This window comes from Eutrigla gurnardus (genome assembly GCF_963514095.1).
Source record: "Eutrigla gurnardus genome assembly, chromosome: 15".
Taxonomy (NCBI): domain Eukaryota; kingdom Metazoa; phylum Chordata; class Actinopteri; order Perciformes; family Triglidae; genus Eutrigla; species Eutrigla gurnardus.
In genome coordinates, this window is record NC_139938.1 from 7,598,495 (window position 1) to 7,618,290 (window position 19,796).

Here is a 19,796-nt window from a genome sequence, read left to right on the forward strand (position 1 = left end):
ATAATGGACTCCTCCTATACAACATGAGCAGGACATGGCAGCCGCAGGCAGAGTGGGTGGCAGGGGAACACCAGGAACAATCGCTCTGCAATCTCCCAAGAAATGCCTTCTAGCTCGATAATTAGACATGCAGCAGTTCACTATGTATTTTTAGCCATGCTGTGCAAGTTGCAGGCAATTTACTGTACCTTAAGAAATCGCTCGGCGCCGGCCACACACACGGCCGCTGGACATACACCAGATTTGGTCACACGTTTATTATTTATTTTCTTCCACTATCATGCATACACATGACTATAACTATAATATATAACTGTACACACACAGCCACTCCCTCCGACATCCCCCTGTCAGCAGTTAGAGCATCTCCGTCTGCTGATGCTAACATATAATCAATGTGCTTCAGTCTGGGTGACCTATGGCTGCCTACTCACACACAGACGACAAGCCCCCCTATACAGCTTGTTCCGGATGTGCATACATTCACATAATCTGCTAAAAGCTACCATCGGCGGCCTCCCCTCCATCATGATTTGTCAGTACGGCGATCGGTGCTGTTTGAGAGCTGCCTTGTGAGTGACACTGGGAGGCAGAAATGGTCGCTTCACACCCACCATTCTCCAGCTGTTGTTTTCCTCAAGCCTTCTGCAGGAGTACAGCTATTAGCTGTGAAATCCCGCCTGCCTCGCTTCAAACAAACATAGGCCGTCTTACATCATGCTGTGTGTCACTTTCATCTGTTGCTATGATGAAGCGTCCACAACTCGTAGCGGCGTCACGTGTCAGATCCTGACAGGATATTTAAGGAACTTTTAGTAGATGATTAGTTTGAATAACGTCTCTCTTCTCTCCCTTTCTCTCTGTCTGTCTGTGTGCGTATGTGTTTGTCATTGTGTATTTGTGGCGGTGCACCTTGTGCAGATCTCCGACGGCCTTCAGCAGAGCTACGCTACGTCAGCGCTGTGGCAGTTCCTCAGTCTGGGCTATGCCCTCATGCTCTGTCCCTTCATCATCGTCCTGGGGGGCATGTTTTTCCTGGCCACGGCGCTGTTTTTCCTGGATGACAGGGAGAAGGCCGATAAACAGTAAGTGACTCCGACGTTGTTTGAATAGCTCGCCATCATTTCATTTGTTTTCAAGTCATTCATTCTTCAAATATTTACGACGTGCTCATTCCCCCACTGACTTGCTGAGTAAGAGCTCCCCAAAGCCAAACACAATGCAAGTGGCAAGTGAAGAAGTAGCAATGATATTCTTGCGTGTCACACGGACACAAAAAGGTTACACGCTGACCAGTGGCGCTAACAATGGTGCCAACCCGGCAAGACTCAAGACCCAAGAGCCGATAGAAAGTCCCAGTCAGCTGAAAGTGCTCCAGAGCTGACACAAGCTGTTTTTGCCATCAATTTGTTTAAGTGTGCTTACTTAGACTTCTTCCAGCTACCTCGCCTCTCATTCATGCATTCATGTTTTCCTTTTTCAAACACCAAAAAGTGAACCCAGAGGGCACGATATTGCCTTAAAAGGCAAAAACAAACACACTCATCCTCTTACAGATGGCGAGACATGACTTCTTGTTTCTTTCTGACTATTTTTTCCTCCTTTTTATCACATTGGCTTGCTCCCCTGGTGCCAGAGCCCTCCGAAATGACTTCCTTCCTGTTGAAGATGAGGGACATTTTTAGACAGGATGGCAGTCTGATGTCTGACGTCTGCCTCTAGTCGACTTGCCTTCACCCTGTGGAGTTAGTCCCCTGTTGTTCCCACGCCAAACCCCTTTTAAAAAAGAGGTTTTAAGCAGAATAAGCCTATTTGTAATCATATGACTCAAAAGAAATGTGGAAAATGAACGTCCAAGTTAATGTGGACTTTCTGCATTTTATAACCCTGGGGTCAATAACATCGAAGCCATTCATATTTCCTTTGTGAAATATTAATAGTTTTAGAGCAGCACTAAAACCGTGCTGTGGCTTCTGTTGGGTCTGGTCCAGAGGGAAAAAGCAAAGAAATGCAGAACAACGACTAAAAGAAAAGTCACACTCTTGCCGTCCGACGTGCAAGTAATAGATACGAGTTGTGGTCCAATATGTGGTTTGAGCTATCTCACCACATATTGCACAGTGTGGGCAGATGGCACATGTTCACTCAAACTATATCTAACCACAACCCCTTGACTTTAACGCTACATGCCGTAGGGCAAAGCTACTAGAGCAACAGATGCGGGAAAAGTCTCAGACAAGAAACAGAAACACTTGGAGGTTTTTACTATATGTACTTTTTTCACAAATACGATCCTTAACATATATGTGTGGAGGCTGCTTCTCGGAAATTATGTTTCAGAGTTATACATTAAAACATTATCTAAACTTCTGGTACCACTTTCTGATAACTCCACTATTATATTTATTCATACATTATAGATCAGTTATAAGCCAGTCATGAGAACAACTTTTGGGTTGGGAGGTTGGTAAAAACTATCTCTGGCTATTGAGTCTTTAAAGGTGCTAAATGTGAAATTCAGGACATTAATATAGCAGCAAACATCTATTAGCTGTGTAAAGATATAGTGGAGTAATACCTGAGCAGAGAATGAAGTCACACTCAACAATTTTTTTATTGAGCTTATTTAATGTAGGCAAACCATTAAGATATAAATAAAGGGTCAAGAGTTTGTCTAATGTGCAAATAAATTAGCAGTACTGTAAATCAATAAAACACAATATAAACAGCAAGTCCACAGTTATAAATGGTAATAATGTGCCTCATCAAAAAGCTTTTATCTGAATACATTTCTACATGTATCTGTCCGAACTGCCCTCTCAGAATAGACCTTGTTCACTTCCACCTTTGTTTGTATGCCTCATCTATAGACGGGTTAATCATACACTAGCTAGTCAGATTACATCGAGGTGCATATATGTACAGCAGACATACAGTTGCATACCTCACATGGTATAAAGGCCGCTCGTGACCCATGCAGATTTGTACTAAACATCCCAATGAAGAGAAAACTCACATTTAAACAGCAGCAGCTCTTATGTAACACGCTGCAAACGCCACCTCGGGGACCAAGAAAGATGACAACATCCACAACTTTGTACAACCAGGATTGTTTCATGACTGTGATATTTATAGATTCCATTCACGCTATAAAGCCCCCGATTTATAAATCGTCTTCACAGAGCTCTCTGCGGCTGTTTTTCCCCCTCCTTTGAGTGTGTCCTCAGATACTCAGCGCTATTTATAAAAGGCGCGGAGCCGAACAAGTTACTCACTGGAGCGCGCCTTTCTATTTCCAGCCTTAAAGAGTGCTTTATTATTTCTAGGTTGTTAGCTTTTTTTGGGCTGCGGGGTTGCCATTAATAGCTCTGGTTCAGTGTGCCCCCCTCCTCCACACGTTCACAAGGTCCACATTTACACTTAGTGATGTGCGAGAGCAGAACCGTCTCTTCTGCCGTGCCAGCGCGCCTCGACAATACAGATCCAGCGTGGGTCAAAGGCAGGCTGAACGCTGCAGCCTGCAGGAATGTGATGCCTGACAGACCGAGGAGGACAGTTAACATGTGATGAGACAAGTTGGGAGAAATTGGTGGGAAAAAAGGAGAATAATGAATGTTGAATGTGGTTTGAGAAGCGCTGTCTGAAAACATTTGTGCAACTTTAAACCCTAAAAGCATTCCTCTCTCTCCTCAGGGTGAGCCAGATGACACGACCACCCTCCTCAGTCAAGGTATGACCAGGTAAATTGCCTTTTTCTCCTCAAAGACGCGATTACACTTAAGTGCTTTTCACATTAGAGGTTTAAGTGGCTGCTGACAAAGGAGACGGTCTTGGAAAATCAACATTTATAGGGCTCTCTTCTCATTACCTGGGAAGCACCATTTAGAGCTCCTCTCATTAGGAGCAACAGAGTCAAAACAAGATTTTTCAGGACTTAATAAACACTTTGACCCGAGGCTATTCAGCTTAATGAGGAGTGGAAACGCTGGAGGTGACACAGGGTGATGATACACAAATAACTGATCTGGGATCCATTTCCCGTCCCTTTGTACTCAGGGAGTGTCCAGGCATTCTTGAAGTGTTGGTTATTTGACCAACTATCTGGCATCTTATCAAAACCTGAGCAGCCTTCCCTGCTTCCTGCCTTTATCAGACTCACACACATGGTGCAAAACCTGTCTAATTATTAACTGAGCAAAGAAAGACACAATAATTGGCAGCACACCAGCCAACGCCGCGCTGTAGGACAATGGGGAGCTACTGTAGTTGAAAAGTTAAGAATAACAAGAGTAAACTCTGCCTCACTGATTAGAAGGACAAGGAATCTGCTGTGACTTATTTGTAAAGGTTATCGTGTTTTGCCAAAAAGGTCAAGGTTTTACCCCTTCATAGGCATGTCTTTGTAACCTTATCTGAGTTTATTTGTCCTTTAAACATTTGTCAAAATAGCGTATGTACACAAAGTGGAAGAAAAATAGGAAAACAGGTCATGAAAACTGCTGGGTTTCTAATCGCCGCCTCCCAGTAATGCTCTGTGTGCGGTGGGAAATGGAAAGAAAAGAAAAGGTGTGATAACTGTATGACAAACAAATCACTTCCTTTTATATTTTCAGTGGCTTTCCTAGAAAAATGATTTGTAAGGAAGCAAACTTTGTCAGCAAAGGTGTGATCATACACTGGCGAGTTTTTCGTGATAGAATTGCACCAACTTGTGAGACGGAGTTGTGAAGGATTTCTCACAAAGCGGTTAGAGTTCAGCTGAGGAAGCAGTGTGATCTGCCAGTTGCAGCTCCTTGCAGAATTTGAAGGCAACGGTCGATTTGGTGGAAAAACTGTACGAAGGTGCAAAGTCCTGCAGGCAGGAGATTAGCTGATCTCATGAACCTCAAATACACATTATATCATTGTTGACTATTTTCTCAAGCCTTCATTTACATTTTTAGATGTATTTATGTTTTTTTTGACCTTCAGAGAACTGTTAGTTTCTATTAATTAACCAGGCAAAACAATATTTTCAATACTGCAAAACTGCAATTTCAAGATTTTGGATTGTTCTGCCTCCTTTCAGACTAGTGCAAATATGTCTATTTGAATCTGTAGTTTTCTCCTAAACACACCAAAAGTTAACAAACAAAACAAGAATTTTGTTCATCCAATGTTCAGATTTCTGTTTAGGAATGTATGGGAATTTGCACATATTTATGCATATTTAAAACATTTTCAGAAAAACAATTGTCTTAATGTATTTATTAGTGGGGGAAGTTTCTAATAATATTCTCCTTCTCATATATTTATGAGTTAAAACATTTTGGCCCCGTTCACCAGGGGCATCCCGAGGGTCTATCATAAGTCAGTTACGTCCATTATAAAAAAAGATTTCTCCTTTGTGCATTCAAGGGTGCTCAGACATTTGAGCATCAGCATCTGATGAACAACACTGCATTCAACGTTCAAGGTCCAGCTTTATTGTCTCATTGTGATATGCTTTATTGTATTACAACACAGAATTAGATGGAGGCACTCGTTCAGAATTTCAAATTCCAAATCTGCAGTGTCCAAGTGCCCTTGACCGTGACAACAATGAGACTGTTTGTGCTTGCAGATGCATCGCCACGTAAAATAATCCCTAAAAAAAAGTAAATCGTGTGATGCATTACCCATCACAAGTAACTTTAAAAAGCTCTGCAAATTTGATTTGCATAGTGAACTGATGAATGGGATGGAACAGCTGTCCTGAAGGCAGGAAATAAATTTAAAAAAAAGTTGTAGCGTGCTTTGGAAAACAGAGAAATATCAAGGATGCACGATTTATACTTGATGGGCCGCAACATACAAAAGTATACGGTCTCATGTCTTTGCATGTCAGTGCTGCCACGTCATCGCCATCGGCAGGGTGACATTAGTATGTTCTGCTAATGACGGGTGACATGAAAGGCCCCTGCATGGCTGCCACACGGATCAGGTTTCAGTGGTCGGCTTCACCGGTCCTCCGTCACACACAGCAGCTAAAGCACTTTCTCCCTGCTGCCAAAGGGGCTAATTATAGAGAACAGTGATTACTGCTGCATAAGGTCAGAGTTGAATATACCTGCAAACTGATCTTTTCCACCGAGGCGCTCTGTGGTGATTGATTTTTTGCAAATTTGTTGTGGAGGATAACCCAATTAGTGACAGGCAATATTTCCTCCCTTGGGTCCGACTCACAGATCGATACAGTTCACAGTTCATCCGCTCTGTGATGACAAGTGTTCACTCTTCACTTCTGCAACATGAGGCCCGGAGGTGCGAAGCGCGGTAGTAGATTATTCAGATTATAGAAAAGGTGCTTGTCTCTGACAAGGAGTGGAAGTGAAGGAGAAGAATTTAGAGGAGGGGAGATAAGGCACACGACGGCTGAATAAAATGAGGATGAAGAGGAGCGGTAATCGCCTAAGCTGTTATACAGCGGGAGCTATTAATCTCTCGTTGATGCTATCCCGGACGGAGATCAGGTACACTGAGATCCAATTAACTTCCTCTGCAGGAGGAGCCGGCCTCTGTTGACCAGATTCACCAAACACACCGTGACATAATGAGAGGACATCCCCCAACCGGGGGGGCTGTCAGAAGATCAGTGTGAGATCTGACAGCCGAGCTTCACACTCATTTATTCAGGAACCGCGATCCCGTATTACTCGGGGAGGAGACTCGCATCACGAGGCCAAACTCTGATTTAGTCGCTGCTGTCCCAACTTTAACTGTTAAGAGTGTTTATACAGCTGCAGGCACAAAGTTTCCTTCTTTGCACTCTTATCACTCAACGTAAGCTCTGAGTACTCAGTCAGCAGAATGGGTTCACGGGGAGGCAGCAACCACACACTGAATGCACCAAATCGTCTTCTGCTTCCTCCATCCGTCCTCGAATGAGCAATGTCAGCCCACGTCCCAGCCAAAACCTACTACAAGTCGCTTTGATTCCAGTCAATTTGCTTGCCATACCAATCAGACCTCCCCCTTTGCTTGAGACGCCAACAATCTCCAGCACAGTAATGTGCGAGGAGGCAGGCCAATCTCGCACATATCAAAGCATCCACAGCTTTAATTATCTCCGCGTCACGCTGGCATTTGAGCAATTTCATTTCAAGTTTGGCTCATAAAGGATTCACAGTTTACATCAACAACCGACACTAATAACTGAGAAAAAATGGTCGTTCCCAGAGAGGATTGGATCTGCATCTACAGAACCAAAACACATTGTTTTTGACATTCCTCTAATCCTCCTGTTGAAGCTGTTACGCTTGTTTGTGTGACGTTGTGTTTCTGGAGCACAGTCGTGTGTCTGCATGTATAGTGTGTACGTAGTGTGTGTGTGTGCACACTGTGGCGGTGTGTTTGAGACGCGCTGGCTGGGAGCGTCGCTCCACCGAGCTCCCTGCACTAATCCTGTTGTAGCAGCAGTGGTGGTTTTTGTGGCGGAGCATCCAGGGCATCGTAATGACAGACCGCAAACAAACAACGGGACGCCATCGCTCTCATCCAATCTGAAGAGATCACATGAACGCTCAGTGGTCTAATCTCCAACTGGAGAGTCATTTTACCCTCCAGCGCCACATTTCTCCTCATATGAGCTTTGTTTATGTGTATCTAAGCAGCTGGAGGGGGTTGAAGTCAGAATTAATTGTTATTACCAAATGTATCTTTGTATTTATTTTGGCCATATTATAAGAATTGTGTGCTTCCAAATCATTTGTTAGAGATGATATTACAAGAACAGAAGTGAAAACATACAGTTCAGTGGGGAATATTATAATTAAGATTCCACTACATTAACTTGACACCTCTAGTTACACCACTATTTATTTCGATTTTCCAAATTTACATTCAAAATATATAATCATATATAAACATATCATCTTATATAATATATAATCCTTATCTTAAAGGGACAAACGTGGCATGTTTATGCTTGGAGCACACAAACTCAACAGAGTTGTAGGACCCATGCACACAAGTGCTGTCAATTAGGTGCCAATCAGGTGCACACACCTGTGCATTATCCTTACAAGTTGTAAAGGTGACTAATCAGGCTTTCCAACGATATAAAATACATTCATTATTATTATTATATTAAAGGGGAGGAATAATCGACCAAAATAACATTTCCAACAACTTTTTTTGAGGAGTTTATATCATCAAACTCCTTCATTCATCTTTGTTTATGTTTAGTACCCTATTTGATATCTACACTAAGACATAAGCACAGCAGCTGTGTATTACTGTGGCTTATGGCTCAGATTGGGGGGGTTGCATTAAACAAACTGTTATGTGTTGGTATGCTGTGTGCAGGAAAATATTTAGGTCACAGGCTGGTCCTGGTGTGCTATCAGGAAGGTCCTAACAGATGGCCCAGGAGCTTTCGACCTCAACATTAATTACATGAGTGTCCTGTGGTGAGGTCGGACTCTAACCGCACCATTTCCTCCCTCTCTCCCTCTTTTAGGTGACGACCACATGAGGAGCAATCTGAAGGAGCAACTGGACTCTATCAGGAGCGAGGGCAGCTGATCCACTTCTTTAAAAAACTACGTTCTCAACGGTCATCCTCCTCCTCACCCTCCTCTTCCTCCTCCTCTTCCTCTTGGCTCCCGCTACCTTTCTACACACTCGTGGAGGCTGCTCAGAACTGGAATGAGGGAGCGTCTTGCCCCTCCTTGAAACGCCTCTAAATCACAGGCCGGTGACAAAGTGCACAGCGGTGCGCTGGGACGCCGGCCCGCCGACAGCTGGTGTCCTCTTCACCTCTATCGACGAAGATCCACTGAACCTTCCAGGGAGGAAGTGGGGTGACAAAATCCCCCCCCGTGACCCCGCTGACTCCCGATGCCATACTACTGAATGCTGACCATGAACCTGCCCTGTCTGTCTGCTTTGTCTGTCCAACGGTCTGTCTCTACGTGTCTGTCTGTCTGTTACATCGGCTGTCAATCTGCACCAAGTGCCATAGCATCATTACATTCCTTCAGACTTTGCACTGACCACCAACAACAACCCTCATGACTTCATCACTGACTGTGTTTCCATGCACGCGAATATTCGGCTGCCGCCCACGAAGTGACTTTGATCGAGCGTGTTTGTATTTCGCTAGACAGTAGAAGCAGCTGCATTTGTAAACGGCAGTCATAAAGCTCCCATTCAAATTATCCACAATTCATTGTCCCCTGGAGCCTGTAAACAGGCCGAAGCTGTAAAATTCAAGTTATGTGGAGCAAGTGACGTGACTCGTTAAAGTTTGCTGCAGGAATATGATTTGAATAATTCAAACAGGCAGCCAATAATGTGACTAATATCAGATTACGCTGCACAACTTAACCGTAGTATTAACAACAGGATCTTCAAGCGTAAATACGGTTTGCATGATGAACGCAGTATTGTCACCATCGATGGAAGCTCAGCTGTGCATGTAAACATAGCCGCCAAACCAAGAGCCAAAAAGTGTTACTGTCTAACGGTCAGTGAATCAGCCTTAAAAATTGGAGCTTTTCCCATCAACAGCGCCCCCACATGTGTTTTTATGTTGTTATTTTTAGCTTTAGCACTTACATCGGCGTCGACAGTGCCACAGAACATGACAGAGATGAGATTTCTGCACATTATTTTCACAAGGTTTCATGTGATTTTTCTTTTTTTTTCTTTTTTCTGTGTGATGTTGGATTTGAAACTGGAGGTCACTGCCTATGATTGTTTCAGAAGGACGGTGATGCAATCCCGGGCGACTTCAAGCGGACACTGGAGTATATGTTTTCTAATTTATGATGCTTTTCCCAAAAGTTAATGAAATGTGACTCTTTTGACTTTCAAGGAGTAACGCATGTGTTTTTTGTGTAGACGAGAAGCAATACAAGCCAACCTGTTGTTTAATCCACACTGCCTTATCAGTGAGCTAGGTTTCCCTTTAAAGGGATTAGCGCTCTGATGGTTGGTTTTGAATTTCTGGACACAACACCCACACAGAGACAGAGTCGCTTTTAATGATGGATTCCAGACCAGTTACAATACCCGGCGTTGTGAAGAGAGACCTTTCCCCCTCGCAATTGTAGATATCCCATTCCACGACTAGAAGAAAAGGACCTTTGAGGAGAGCCGGAGGTCACAATCATCAGTATATTACTGAGGGAAATCAAAATCCCAGACAGGAAGAAGAAATCCTTCTGCCCCAGGTTGGACTGATGGCGAGCTTTTATCGCTGATAACGGATAAGGGGGAATCCCCCCCCTTTTTGAAACCAGACCAGCATGTCTTCAGATGTCACTGCAGGACCCCCCTGCACCAGAGAGTTACATAAGAAATAGAAATACACAAACAGCAAAACCTGGATTTGATGTCAACACTATGCTTTAATTACAGCATTTGTATCATACTCGTAATCATGCAAAATCCCACAAAGACGAACATGGCTTGTAGAGATTGAGCTAAAAGCGTAGACAGAAGCCACCCTGAAGGATTGTTTTGTTGTACATAACCTGGTGGATATTATTTTACTGAAACCTTGAAGCCACTAATGGAGTCAAAGGTTTTATAACTGGTGCGTAAAGAGAAGGAAAGGCACTCTAAGACAACACAGAAGGAGGAGGATGGATGACCTTAGCGGAGGAATAAAGGTTCTCGTAGCATCGATGTGTGAGCGTGACTCACCGGCTGTGCGCGGGGTTGCTGTGTGTGGGCGGCGTCCTTGTTGCCAGATCATTAGCTTTAGCTTCCCTCCGACTGCGTGGAGCTCTCTGAATGTGATTCTGTCCAACCTGACACGTTTACACACCTACGTCTTCTTAATGAACTAAGCTTCTTACCTTGATTTTCTTTTACTTAATGTTACCAAATGAGTTTTTTTAAAATACCTATAACAGAGATCTATATATATATATATATATAGCTATATATATATATATATATAGCTATATATAGCTATATCATGCAGCAACTTTAATATATTGTAAATGATGGCTTTGATGCAATGTATTTATTTGTAACCATAATGAAGAATAATCTATAAAGGGAAGTGTCAGAGCATACTACGCTTTGTTGTATGTCGTTGGGTTTAGAAATGCCTGCTTGTATCACAATGAAACGACACAATAGCCTGTTTACTGTGATCACGTATTAGACATCTCACACATATTACACACAAAAGGAACTGCAATGTGATGGTTTTTATTAGTCTCATGTTTCGGGTGCAATGTTTTTGCATTCATTTTTGTAGCTCTTGTAAATGTTTTTTTTTTTTTTTTTCGTTTTTTTAAAGAATAACTGATCAAACCATTTTGCACACTTACTGTTCAGGGATTTATTTGAACCACAGCCCAGCATCGACTCCGCAGCCACGGAGGTCTGTCACTTCCTGCTCACAGCACAGCGCAGCAGGGAAAGTGCTGACACACTGTCATCGATCGTGAGACACAGGAACGTTGGCTCTGGTCAGATGGGTCATGAATCGAGTTTGCCAAATTTCGTTGATTTAGCACCAATCCTTTAGGAGTATAAGTCCGTTGTATCAATTAATTCTATGTTAATAATCACTGAAGTGATGTATTGAAAATGTGCTATTTCTTGTCATACAAGAATTGTGTATAAAGAAGCCTATTTCTGATGTTGAGCAGAAAACAGAGGTTATTTTTTATTTTTAGAGCAAGTCAATTCAAGATGATATGTGTAGAGAAATTAAAGGATATTGTTTTAGAACTGAACTGTGATGCTCCCCCGGGGGGTTGATAGAAAATGTACATGTCTGTAAATCAAATAAACCTATTTAATCACTTCATACCTCCGTGCAGTCGCCGTTTCTCTTCATTCTGTCATCAACGCTCAGCAGCGTCTCCCTTAAGAAATCGCTCTTTTCTTAATTAAACCCCCCTGATCTATTTTAGGAGGCTGCTTTGAATCACTTCAGAGCAAAGATAAGTTAGTTTTCACATTACAGAAGCATCTTCACTGTTACATAACCGAGCCTTGGATTTATATGCTATTATGCACCACATGCTGTGCCTGTCTGTGCTATGCCTCCATGCAAGTTCCTTAACTAAAAAAAAACAGAGACAGCTGCATTCTCATCTCATGGATCATTTTCAGAGCACATATTCATTAATGTTCACACCCATGTCATATTTTGTAGCATTACAGTGGCTGAAACCATACAAAATACACACATTTTTGTGTTCCCTGTTTTCCCAGGTCCACTTTCAGATGCAATTTCTTTTCAAACAGACAAGATCTGTGATTCATGAGTAAATACGGTTCAGTGTTGAGCAGAAGTCAGCAGCTTTGCATCTCATGTATCTATATGGATTTGAATATGAATTTAGCTCTGGATTTGATGATTAAAACATGTTTTGAGATTCCAGCTCTATCTGGTTTATTATTAAGGGACTAACCATGAATTCCCTTGTAAAGATTATCTACATGAGAGTCTTCTCGGATGAGGGTGGTATAAAAAGATGATCATGAATTAATGAGGGAAAATATAGACTATATTGGAAGTGGACGTAGTAATGGTGACATCACCCATTGGTTTGTGGACTCATTTGAAGCCGTCGCCATCTTTTTGCCACCAGTGAAGGAAGTGACCTTATTTGGACTGCTGAGGAGTGACGGTTGGATCTGACAAACACCAGCAGCAGAGCGACACCCCGAGCAACCTCACTGGATCTGGATCCATCTGGCTTCTGTGTGAAGCTTTTAACAAAGTCAGCTTCATAATTCAAGATCAACTTTACAGCCACATGTTAAAATTGTCTTAGTAGCTAACTGCATCAGTAGCCCCGCCCTAAAGATCCCCTGCTTTCTGGTCTATTTGACTCTAAATGGATCATAATTTACTAAATGAACATCATGCTGGATTGAAGAAGACTTGAAACTAGAGATTGAGACCATAAACCCATGTTTACAATGTTTATAATAAATTGAGTGAGAAGTAGGGTAATTTCCTTATGGACTTCTATGCAATCAGAGGAGTCGCCCCCTGATGGCCAGCAGCGAGAATGACGGTGTTGATCAGTAGCAGTTATGGTTGGACAGGTAAAACTATATTCACATTGGAGAAACTTTTGACATAATAGATTATTTGAGTTTGTGGATTAATTAACACTGAAAACCACCATGTTCACTGTTAAGTTGCTCGTTTGGATATAGCGATGAGTAAAATGTCCTTGTATGTATGTAGCCTGGATTTGTGTCCTTTATCGTAGAATTAATCTCCTGTTGTCAGAGTCGAGTTTATACACTTGTTCCGCAAAGACACACTTGGAGGATTCAAAGATATTCTTGTTAGACAAATTGTATTCTGAAATATTCACCACTTTTGAGAACTGGATGCAATTTTCCCTCCTCTCCTCATCTTTGTAGCGGCTTACAAAGACTTGATTTTTATCAGAGTGACAAGGCTGGAGTTAGTCGGCGAATGAACTGCTGTATTGTTCAGGTGCAGTCAGGCAAGAATCTGTGAGGTTCAGTTGGTAAAGTCATCCTGCAGTCTCCAGAGTGGTGTACAGACGCACCGACACATCACAGACATGACATCCGTGTTCTGGATGCAGGGAAGAAAAAACATAATATTTACCTCCACAGGAAGCGAAGAAGTCAACGGCAAAACGGCTCCCTGTGTGCCGACGTTCATTAGAAAAGCAGAGTTACCCAAGATGGCAGCTAATAGCACTAATGGACTCATCTATGACAGGGCTGCACAAACACAAAGAGCAAGTATACGCTGCATTTGTGACAAAAGAAGACTTGAGATGTTGAGGCCTTTAATTAGGCAGAGCTACATTTGAAACGGATCATTGTATCCCTCAGTTTGAAGAGGGGAAGATTACATAGGAGGGAGAGGAAGCAGCAAAGTGGAGAATTAGTGTTTGGTCTGTGGATGCCCAACAGAAACCAACACCCTTTCCCACAGTCAGGCCGACACGTACCCCGAAGTCAGCCGCTGCGATCTCAAAGTCAACACACCTAGTCATGAAGCGGGCAGGAAACTCCGGGGCGTAGGCAGGAAGAGGGGAGCCATTCTAGCACAGCACTGGAATTTCCATTTGCACTTTGCCACTTAAACTCACAGAGGAGAAACTTTGTACGACACGAAGGGTAAATTTAGGTTGGAGGATAGCCGCCGGTGGATGTGAAGCTTCAAAATGTCAGCTTGTACGGGCTTTAAAAGCAGCATTGTTGAGTCCGTCCAGTTTGTTTGGTTTTTAAATGTCACCGTGCATTATGAATTACAGCGGTTTTGAAATGCACTCATGAAGAATAATAGAGTAGGCTTATTATAAATCAAAACCCCCAGATTAAAAAATAAAGTGGTTGCCAAACAGTTGCCAAAAGGAAACAATAAGATATAACAGAATGTATCACTTCACTTTTCAATAAATCAAATCAGCATCAATAATCACATCAAGAGAAAGAGGTTCATCATCTACATCAACTAAGTAGCATTACCCCCCAAAAAAGAACTTAATCATCCATAGAAACAAAATTCAAGATCACATTCAAAATTCAAAGTCACAATTCCAATCAGAGTCCTATTAAAGATGACCACAACTGGAACCAAGCAGGTCAAGGCGGTGCTGTCGGCCCGCTCCAGGAACGGATCAACTCATCAGTCTTTTAATCTTGGGCCTCGGAAGATTTTGTTATGTTAATTTAGCAAAGATCAGATTTCTCTGCAGCTCACAGGTGTCTCTCCAAATCACCTCCCTTCCCCCACTTTCCTTTCCTCTTCCTCTTTCCCTGTGTGGGCATTTGCAGCCTGATTGCTACACATTTTAATATAAAAATATCAATAACATTTCTAATCCTTAGAACTCATTACATTTCGAGTTATGAAATCAATATTCAAATTCAAACTGTGTATTAGATACACTCTTATTAAAGTATTTTAATGAATATCAGCAGATACTGAATTAAGATATTCTACCAACATTTTCTGCCAATAGAACTTTGTACAACTTGACAGCCAGTACAATTCAAACATGTAATAAATGTGTCAAATCCGCAATAGAATAATCCCATTATAATGCATTATACAGTATGCAACAGAAAGCAATGGTGTCTTCCAACATTTAAAGCATTCTCTGACAATACTTGAAAACTTTATATTCTGCTTCCCAAGTGCTCAGAAATAGTTTATTTTTAGGCGAAGCATGTGTGAAGGGGTGATGAGGGGCGTAAACGACTTCAAAACCCACGAAGGCTTAAATTAAAGAATGGTTTCTACCATAAATCAAAACCGAAACTGGCGTCTCATTATAAAATATAATAAGACACTGAGATAGGTAAACACAATAGGTTTATGCTGCGGCGAAAAACCACAATCACATTTAATTGCTCTGTGGCTTTAAAATAACAATCTGTCAGGAAGCGTCTCCCACCAGCGGATTTGCACATTCAACAACAAGTGTGATCTCTGATTTATGTGCCACCCTCCGGAGCTGGAATAACCGCTCTCAGACGGATGTAATCGCTGCCACTTTGTGTAGGAATGTCACAATGCTTCACAAATGTTTGCCTGCAGGCATAATTAGACTGCAGAATTAATGCAGTTACCTGCAGCACAAATACAGGAAAGAGAAGGAGACGCGATCACACATCCCTACTGTGAAATCTCTCTGTTGGCACCCTGCTTCGCACTGTAGAAACCCAGATTCCTCCACTAAGTGTCTCATCTGCATCATATCCAGGATCTGTCTTCCCCTGGCTGATCAATGACACTACATGATGAAACCTTGATGAAATGAGAAAAGCCTTGAGTACAAACGCTATCAACCAAGTCATCCACTGGCCCATGAAACACGCATTTACTGCTACTAACACGGCTGAACACGAGGGATTGAAAGGAGAAGCAGAGAAGAGAAATCTCTCTCCAGGCTGTTAGTGCAGTTGAGAGGAAAAGGCAGAAATAGCTGCTTCATTAGAGGTCCACATGAGGCTTCAACCACTGTCATTAGGAGAAGACACCATGGAGACGAAACAGCCCAGTGACCTTCACATCACACCTCTGAAAATGTAGGAAACCATCTATTATCTTTGTAAAGTAACACATGAAGACAATGAAACCTCTTTCCTCTCATTAATTAATAATAATTATTGTCTCATTTATTTATAACCTTTCGACACAGAAAGAGATTTGGCTTCTCACGATCATGAAAACACTGCAAGCGAAGAAAAACGAATGTGCCACCGCGCTGCGTGTATGCAAATTACTGCGCTGTAAAAGCACAGTGAACACACCTGTCAAGGGCTTCAAGACACCGGTCGACATCAGTACAGTTAGCATTCAGGCTTCAAGACATCGGTCAACATCAGCACAGTTAGCAACCAGGCTTCAAGACACCGGTCAACATCGGTACAGTTAGCAACCATGCTTCAAGACGGTAGTCAACATCAGTACAGTCAGCAACCAGGCTTCAAGACAACAGTCAACATCAGTATAGTTAGCAACCAGGTATCAAAATATCCCTTAATATCAGTACAGTTAGCAACCAGGCTTCAAGACAACGGTCAATATCAGTACAGTTAGCAACCAGGCTTCAAGACACCGGTCAACATCGGTACAGTGAGCAACCATGCTTCAAGACAGTAGTCAACATCAGTAAAGTTAGCAACCAAGCTTCAACACTGCGGTCAACAACGGTACAGTTGGCAACCATGCTTCAAGACAGTAGTCAACATCAGTACAGTCAGCAACCAGGCTTCAAGACACAGGTCAACATCAGTACAGTCAGCAACCAGGCTTCAAGACAACAGTCAACATCAGTATAGTTAGCAACCAGGCATCAAAATACCCCTTAATATCAGTACAGTTAGCAACCAGGCTTCAAGACAGTAGTCAACATCAGTACAGTTAGCAACCAGGCTTCAACACAGCGGTCAACAACGGTACAGTTGGCAACCATGCTTCAATACAGAGGTCAACATCAGTACAGTTAGCAACCAGGCTTCAAGACAGAGGTCAACATCAGTACAGTTAGCAACCAGGCTTCAACACAGCAGTCAACAACGGTACAGTTGGCAACCATGCTTCAAGACAGTAGTCAACATCAGTACAGTTAGCAACCAGGCTTCAAGACAGAGGTCAACATCTGTACAGTCAGCAACCAAGCTTCAAGACAACAGTCAACATCAGTATAGTTAGCAACCAGGTATCAAAATATCCCTTAATATCAGTACAGTTAGCAACCAGGCTTCAAGACAACGGTCAATATCAGTACAGTTAGCAACCATGCTTCAACACAGCGGTCAATATCAGTACAGATAGCAACCAGGCTTCAACACAGCGGTCAACAACGGTACAGTTGGCAACCATGCTTCAAGACAGTAGTCAACATCAGTACAGTTAGCAACCAGGCTTCAACACAGCGGTCAACAACGGTACAGTTGGCAACCATGCTTCAAGACAGTAGTCAACATCAGTACAGTTAGCAACCAGGCTTCAACACAGCAGTCAACAACGGTACAGTTGGCAACCATGCTTCAAGACAGTAGTCAACATCAGTACAGTTAGCAACCAGGTATCAAAATATCCCTTAATATCAGTACAGTTAGCAACCAGGCTTCAACACAGCAGTCAACAACGGTACAGTTGGCAACCATGCTTCAAGACAGTAGTCAACATCAGTACAGTTAGCAACCAGGCTTCAAGACAGAGGTCAACATCAGTACAGTCAGCAACCAAGCTTCAAGACAACAGTCAACATCAGTATAGTTAGCAACCAGGTATCAAAATATCCCTTAATATCAGTACAGTTAGCAACCAGGCTTCAAGACAACGGTCAATATCAGTACAGTTAGCAACCATGCTTCAACACAGCGGTCAATATCAGTACAGATAGCAACCAGGCTTCAACACAGCGGTCAACAACGGTACAGTTGGCAACCATGCTTCAAGACAGTAGTCAACATCAGTACAGTTAGCAACCAGGCTTCAACACAGCGGTCAACAACGGTACAGTTGGCAACCATGCTTCAAGACAGTAGTCAACATCAGTACAGTTAGCAACCAGGCTTCAACACAGCAGTCAACAACGGTACAGTTGGCAACCATGCTTCAAGACAGTAGTCAACATCAGTACAGTTAGCAACCAGGTATCAAAATATCCCTTAATATCAGTACAGTTAGCAACCAGGCTTCAACACAGCAGTCAACAACGGTACAGTTGGCAACCATGCTTCAAGACAGTAGTCAACATCAGTACAGTTAGCAACCAGGCTTCAAGACAGAGGTCAACATCAGTACAGTCAGCAACCAAGCTTCAAGACAACAGTCAACATCAGTATAGTTAGCAACCAGGTATCAAAATATCCCTTAATATCAGTACAGTTAGCAACCAGGCTTCAAGACAACGGTCAATATCAGTACAGTTAGCAACCATGCTTCAACACAGCGGTCAATATCAGTACAGATAGCAACCAGGCTTCAACACAGCGGTCAACAACGGTACAGTTGGCAACCATGCTTCAAGACAGTAGTCAACATCAGTACAGTTAGCAACCAGGCTTCAACACAGCGGTCAACAACGGTACAGTTGGCAACCATGCTTCAAGACAGTAGTCAACATCAGTACAGTTAGCAACCAGGCTTCAACACAGCAGTCAACAACGGTACAGTTGGCAACCATGCTTCAAGACAGTAGTCAACATCAGTACAGTCAGCAACCAGGCTTCAAGACAACAGTCAACATCAGTATAGTTAGCAACCAGGTATCAAAATATCCCTTAATATCAGTACAGTTAGCAACCAGGCTTCAAGACAACGGTCAATATCAGTACAGTTAGCAACCAGGCTTCAACACAGCAGTCAATATCAGTACAGTTAGCAACCAGGCTTCAAGACACCGGTCAACATCGGTACAGTGAGCAACCATGCTTCAAGACAGTAGTCAACATCTGTACAGTTAGCAACCAGGCTTCAACACAGCGGTCAACAACGGTACAGTTGGCAACCATGCTTCAAGACAGTAGTCAACATCAGTACAGTCAGCAACCAGGCTTCAAGACACAGGTCAACATCAGTACAGTCAGCAACCAGGCTTCAAGACAACAGTCAACATCAGTATAGTTAGCAATCAGGTATCAAAATATCCCTTAATATCAGTACAGTTAGCAACCAGGCTTCAAGACAACGGTCAATATCAGTACAGTTAGCAACCAGGCTTCAAGACACCGGTCAACATCGGTACAGTGAGCAACCATGCTTCAAGACAGTAGTCAACATCAGTACAGTTAGCAACCAGGCTTCAACACAGCGGTCAACAACGGTACAGTTGGCAACCATGCTTCAAGACAGTAGTCAACATCAGTACAGTCAGCAACCAGGCTTCAAGACACAGGTCAACATCAGTACAGTCAGCAACCAGGCTTCAAGACAACAGTCAACATCAGTATAGTTAGCAACCAGGCATCAAAATACCCCTTAATATCAGTACAGTTAGCAACCAGGCTTCAAGACAGTAGTCAACATCAGTACAGTTAGCAACCAGGCTTCAACACAGCGGTCAACAACGGTACAGTTGGCAACCATGCTTCAATACAGAGGTCAACATCAGTACAGTTAGCAACCAGGCTTCAAGACAGAGGTCAACATCAGTACAGTTAGCAACCAGGCTTCAACACAGCAGTCAACAACGGTACAGTTGGCAACCATGCTTCAAGACAGTAGTCAACATCAGTACAGTTAGCAACCAGGCTTCAAGACAGAGGTCAACATCAGTACAGTCAGCAACCAAGCTTCAAGACAACAGTCAACATCAGTATAGTTAGCAACCAGGTATCAAAAT

General features: G+C 42.8%; 1 protein-coding gene across 2 annotated transcripts in view; it reads left to right on the top strand.

Annotated features, from left to right (window-relative positions):
- spns2 (SPNS lysolipid transporter 2, sphingosine-1-phosphate) overlaps window positions 1-11,794 on the top strand; it is a 64,307-nt gene extending 52,513 nt beyond the window's left edge. The window contains exons 11-13 of one of the 2 annotated variants that reach the window (XM_084028936.1): window positions 922-1,085; window positions 3,694-3,740; window positions 8,480-11,794. In XM_084028936.1, the coding sequence (XP_083885062.1) occupies window positions 922-1,085; window positions 3,694-3,736 (207 nt within the window). In that variant the 3' untranslated portion in view covers window positions 3,737-3,740; window positions 8,480-11,794. The remainder of the gene's footprint in view (window positions 1-921; window positions 1,086-3,693; window positions 3,741-8,479) is intronic. The other variant, XM_084028935.1, reaches the window with a different exon arrangement.
- Window positions 11,795-19,796: the final 8,002 nt, after the last annotated feature.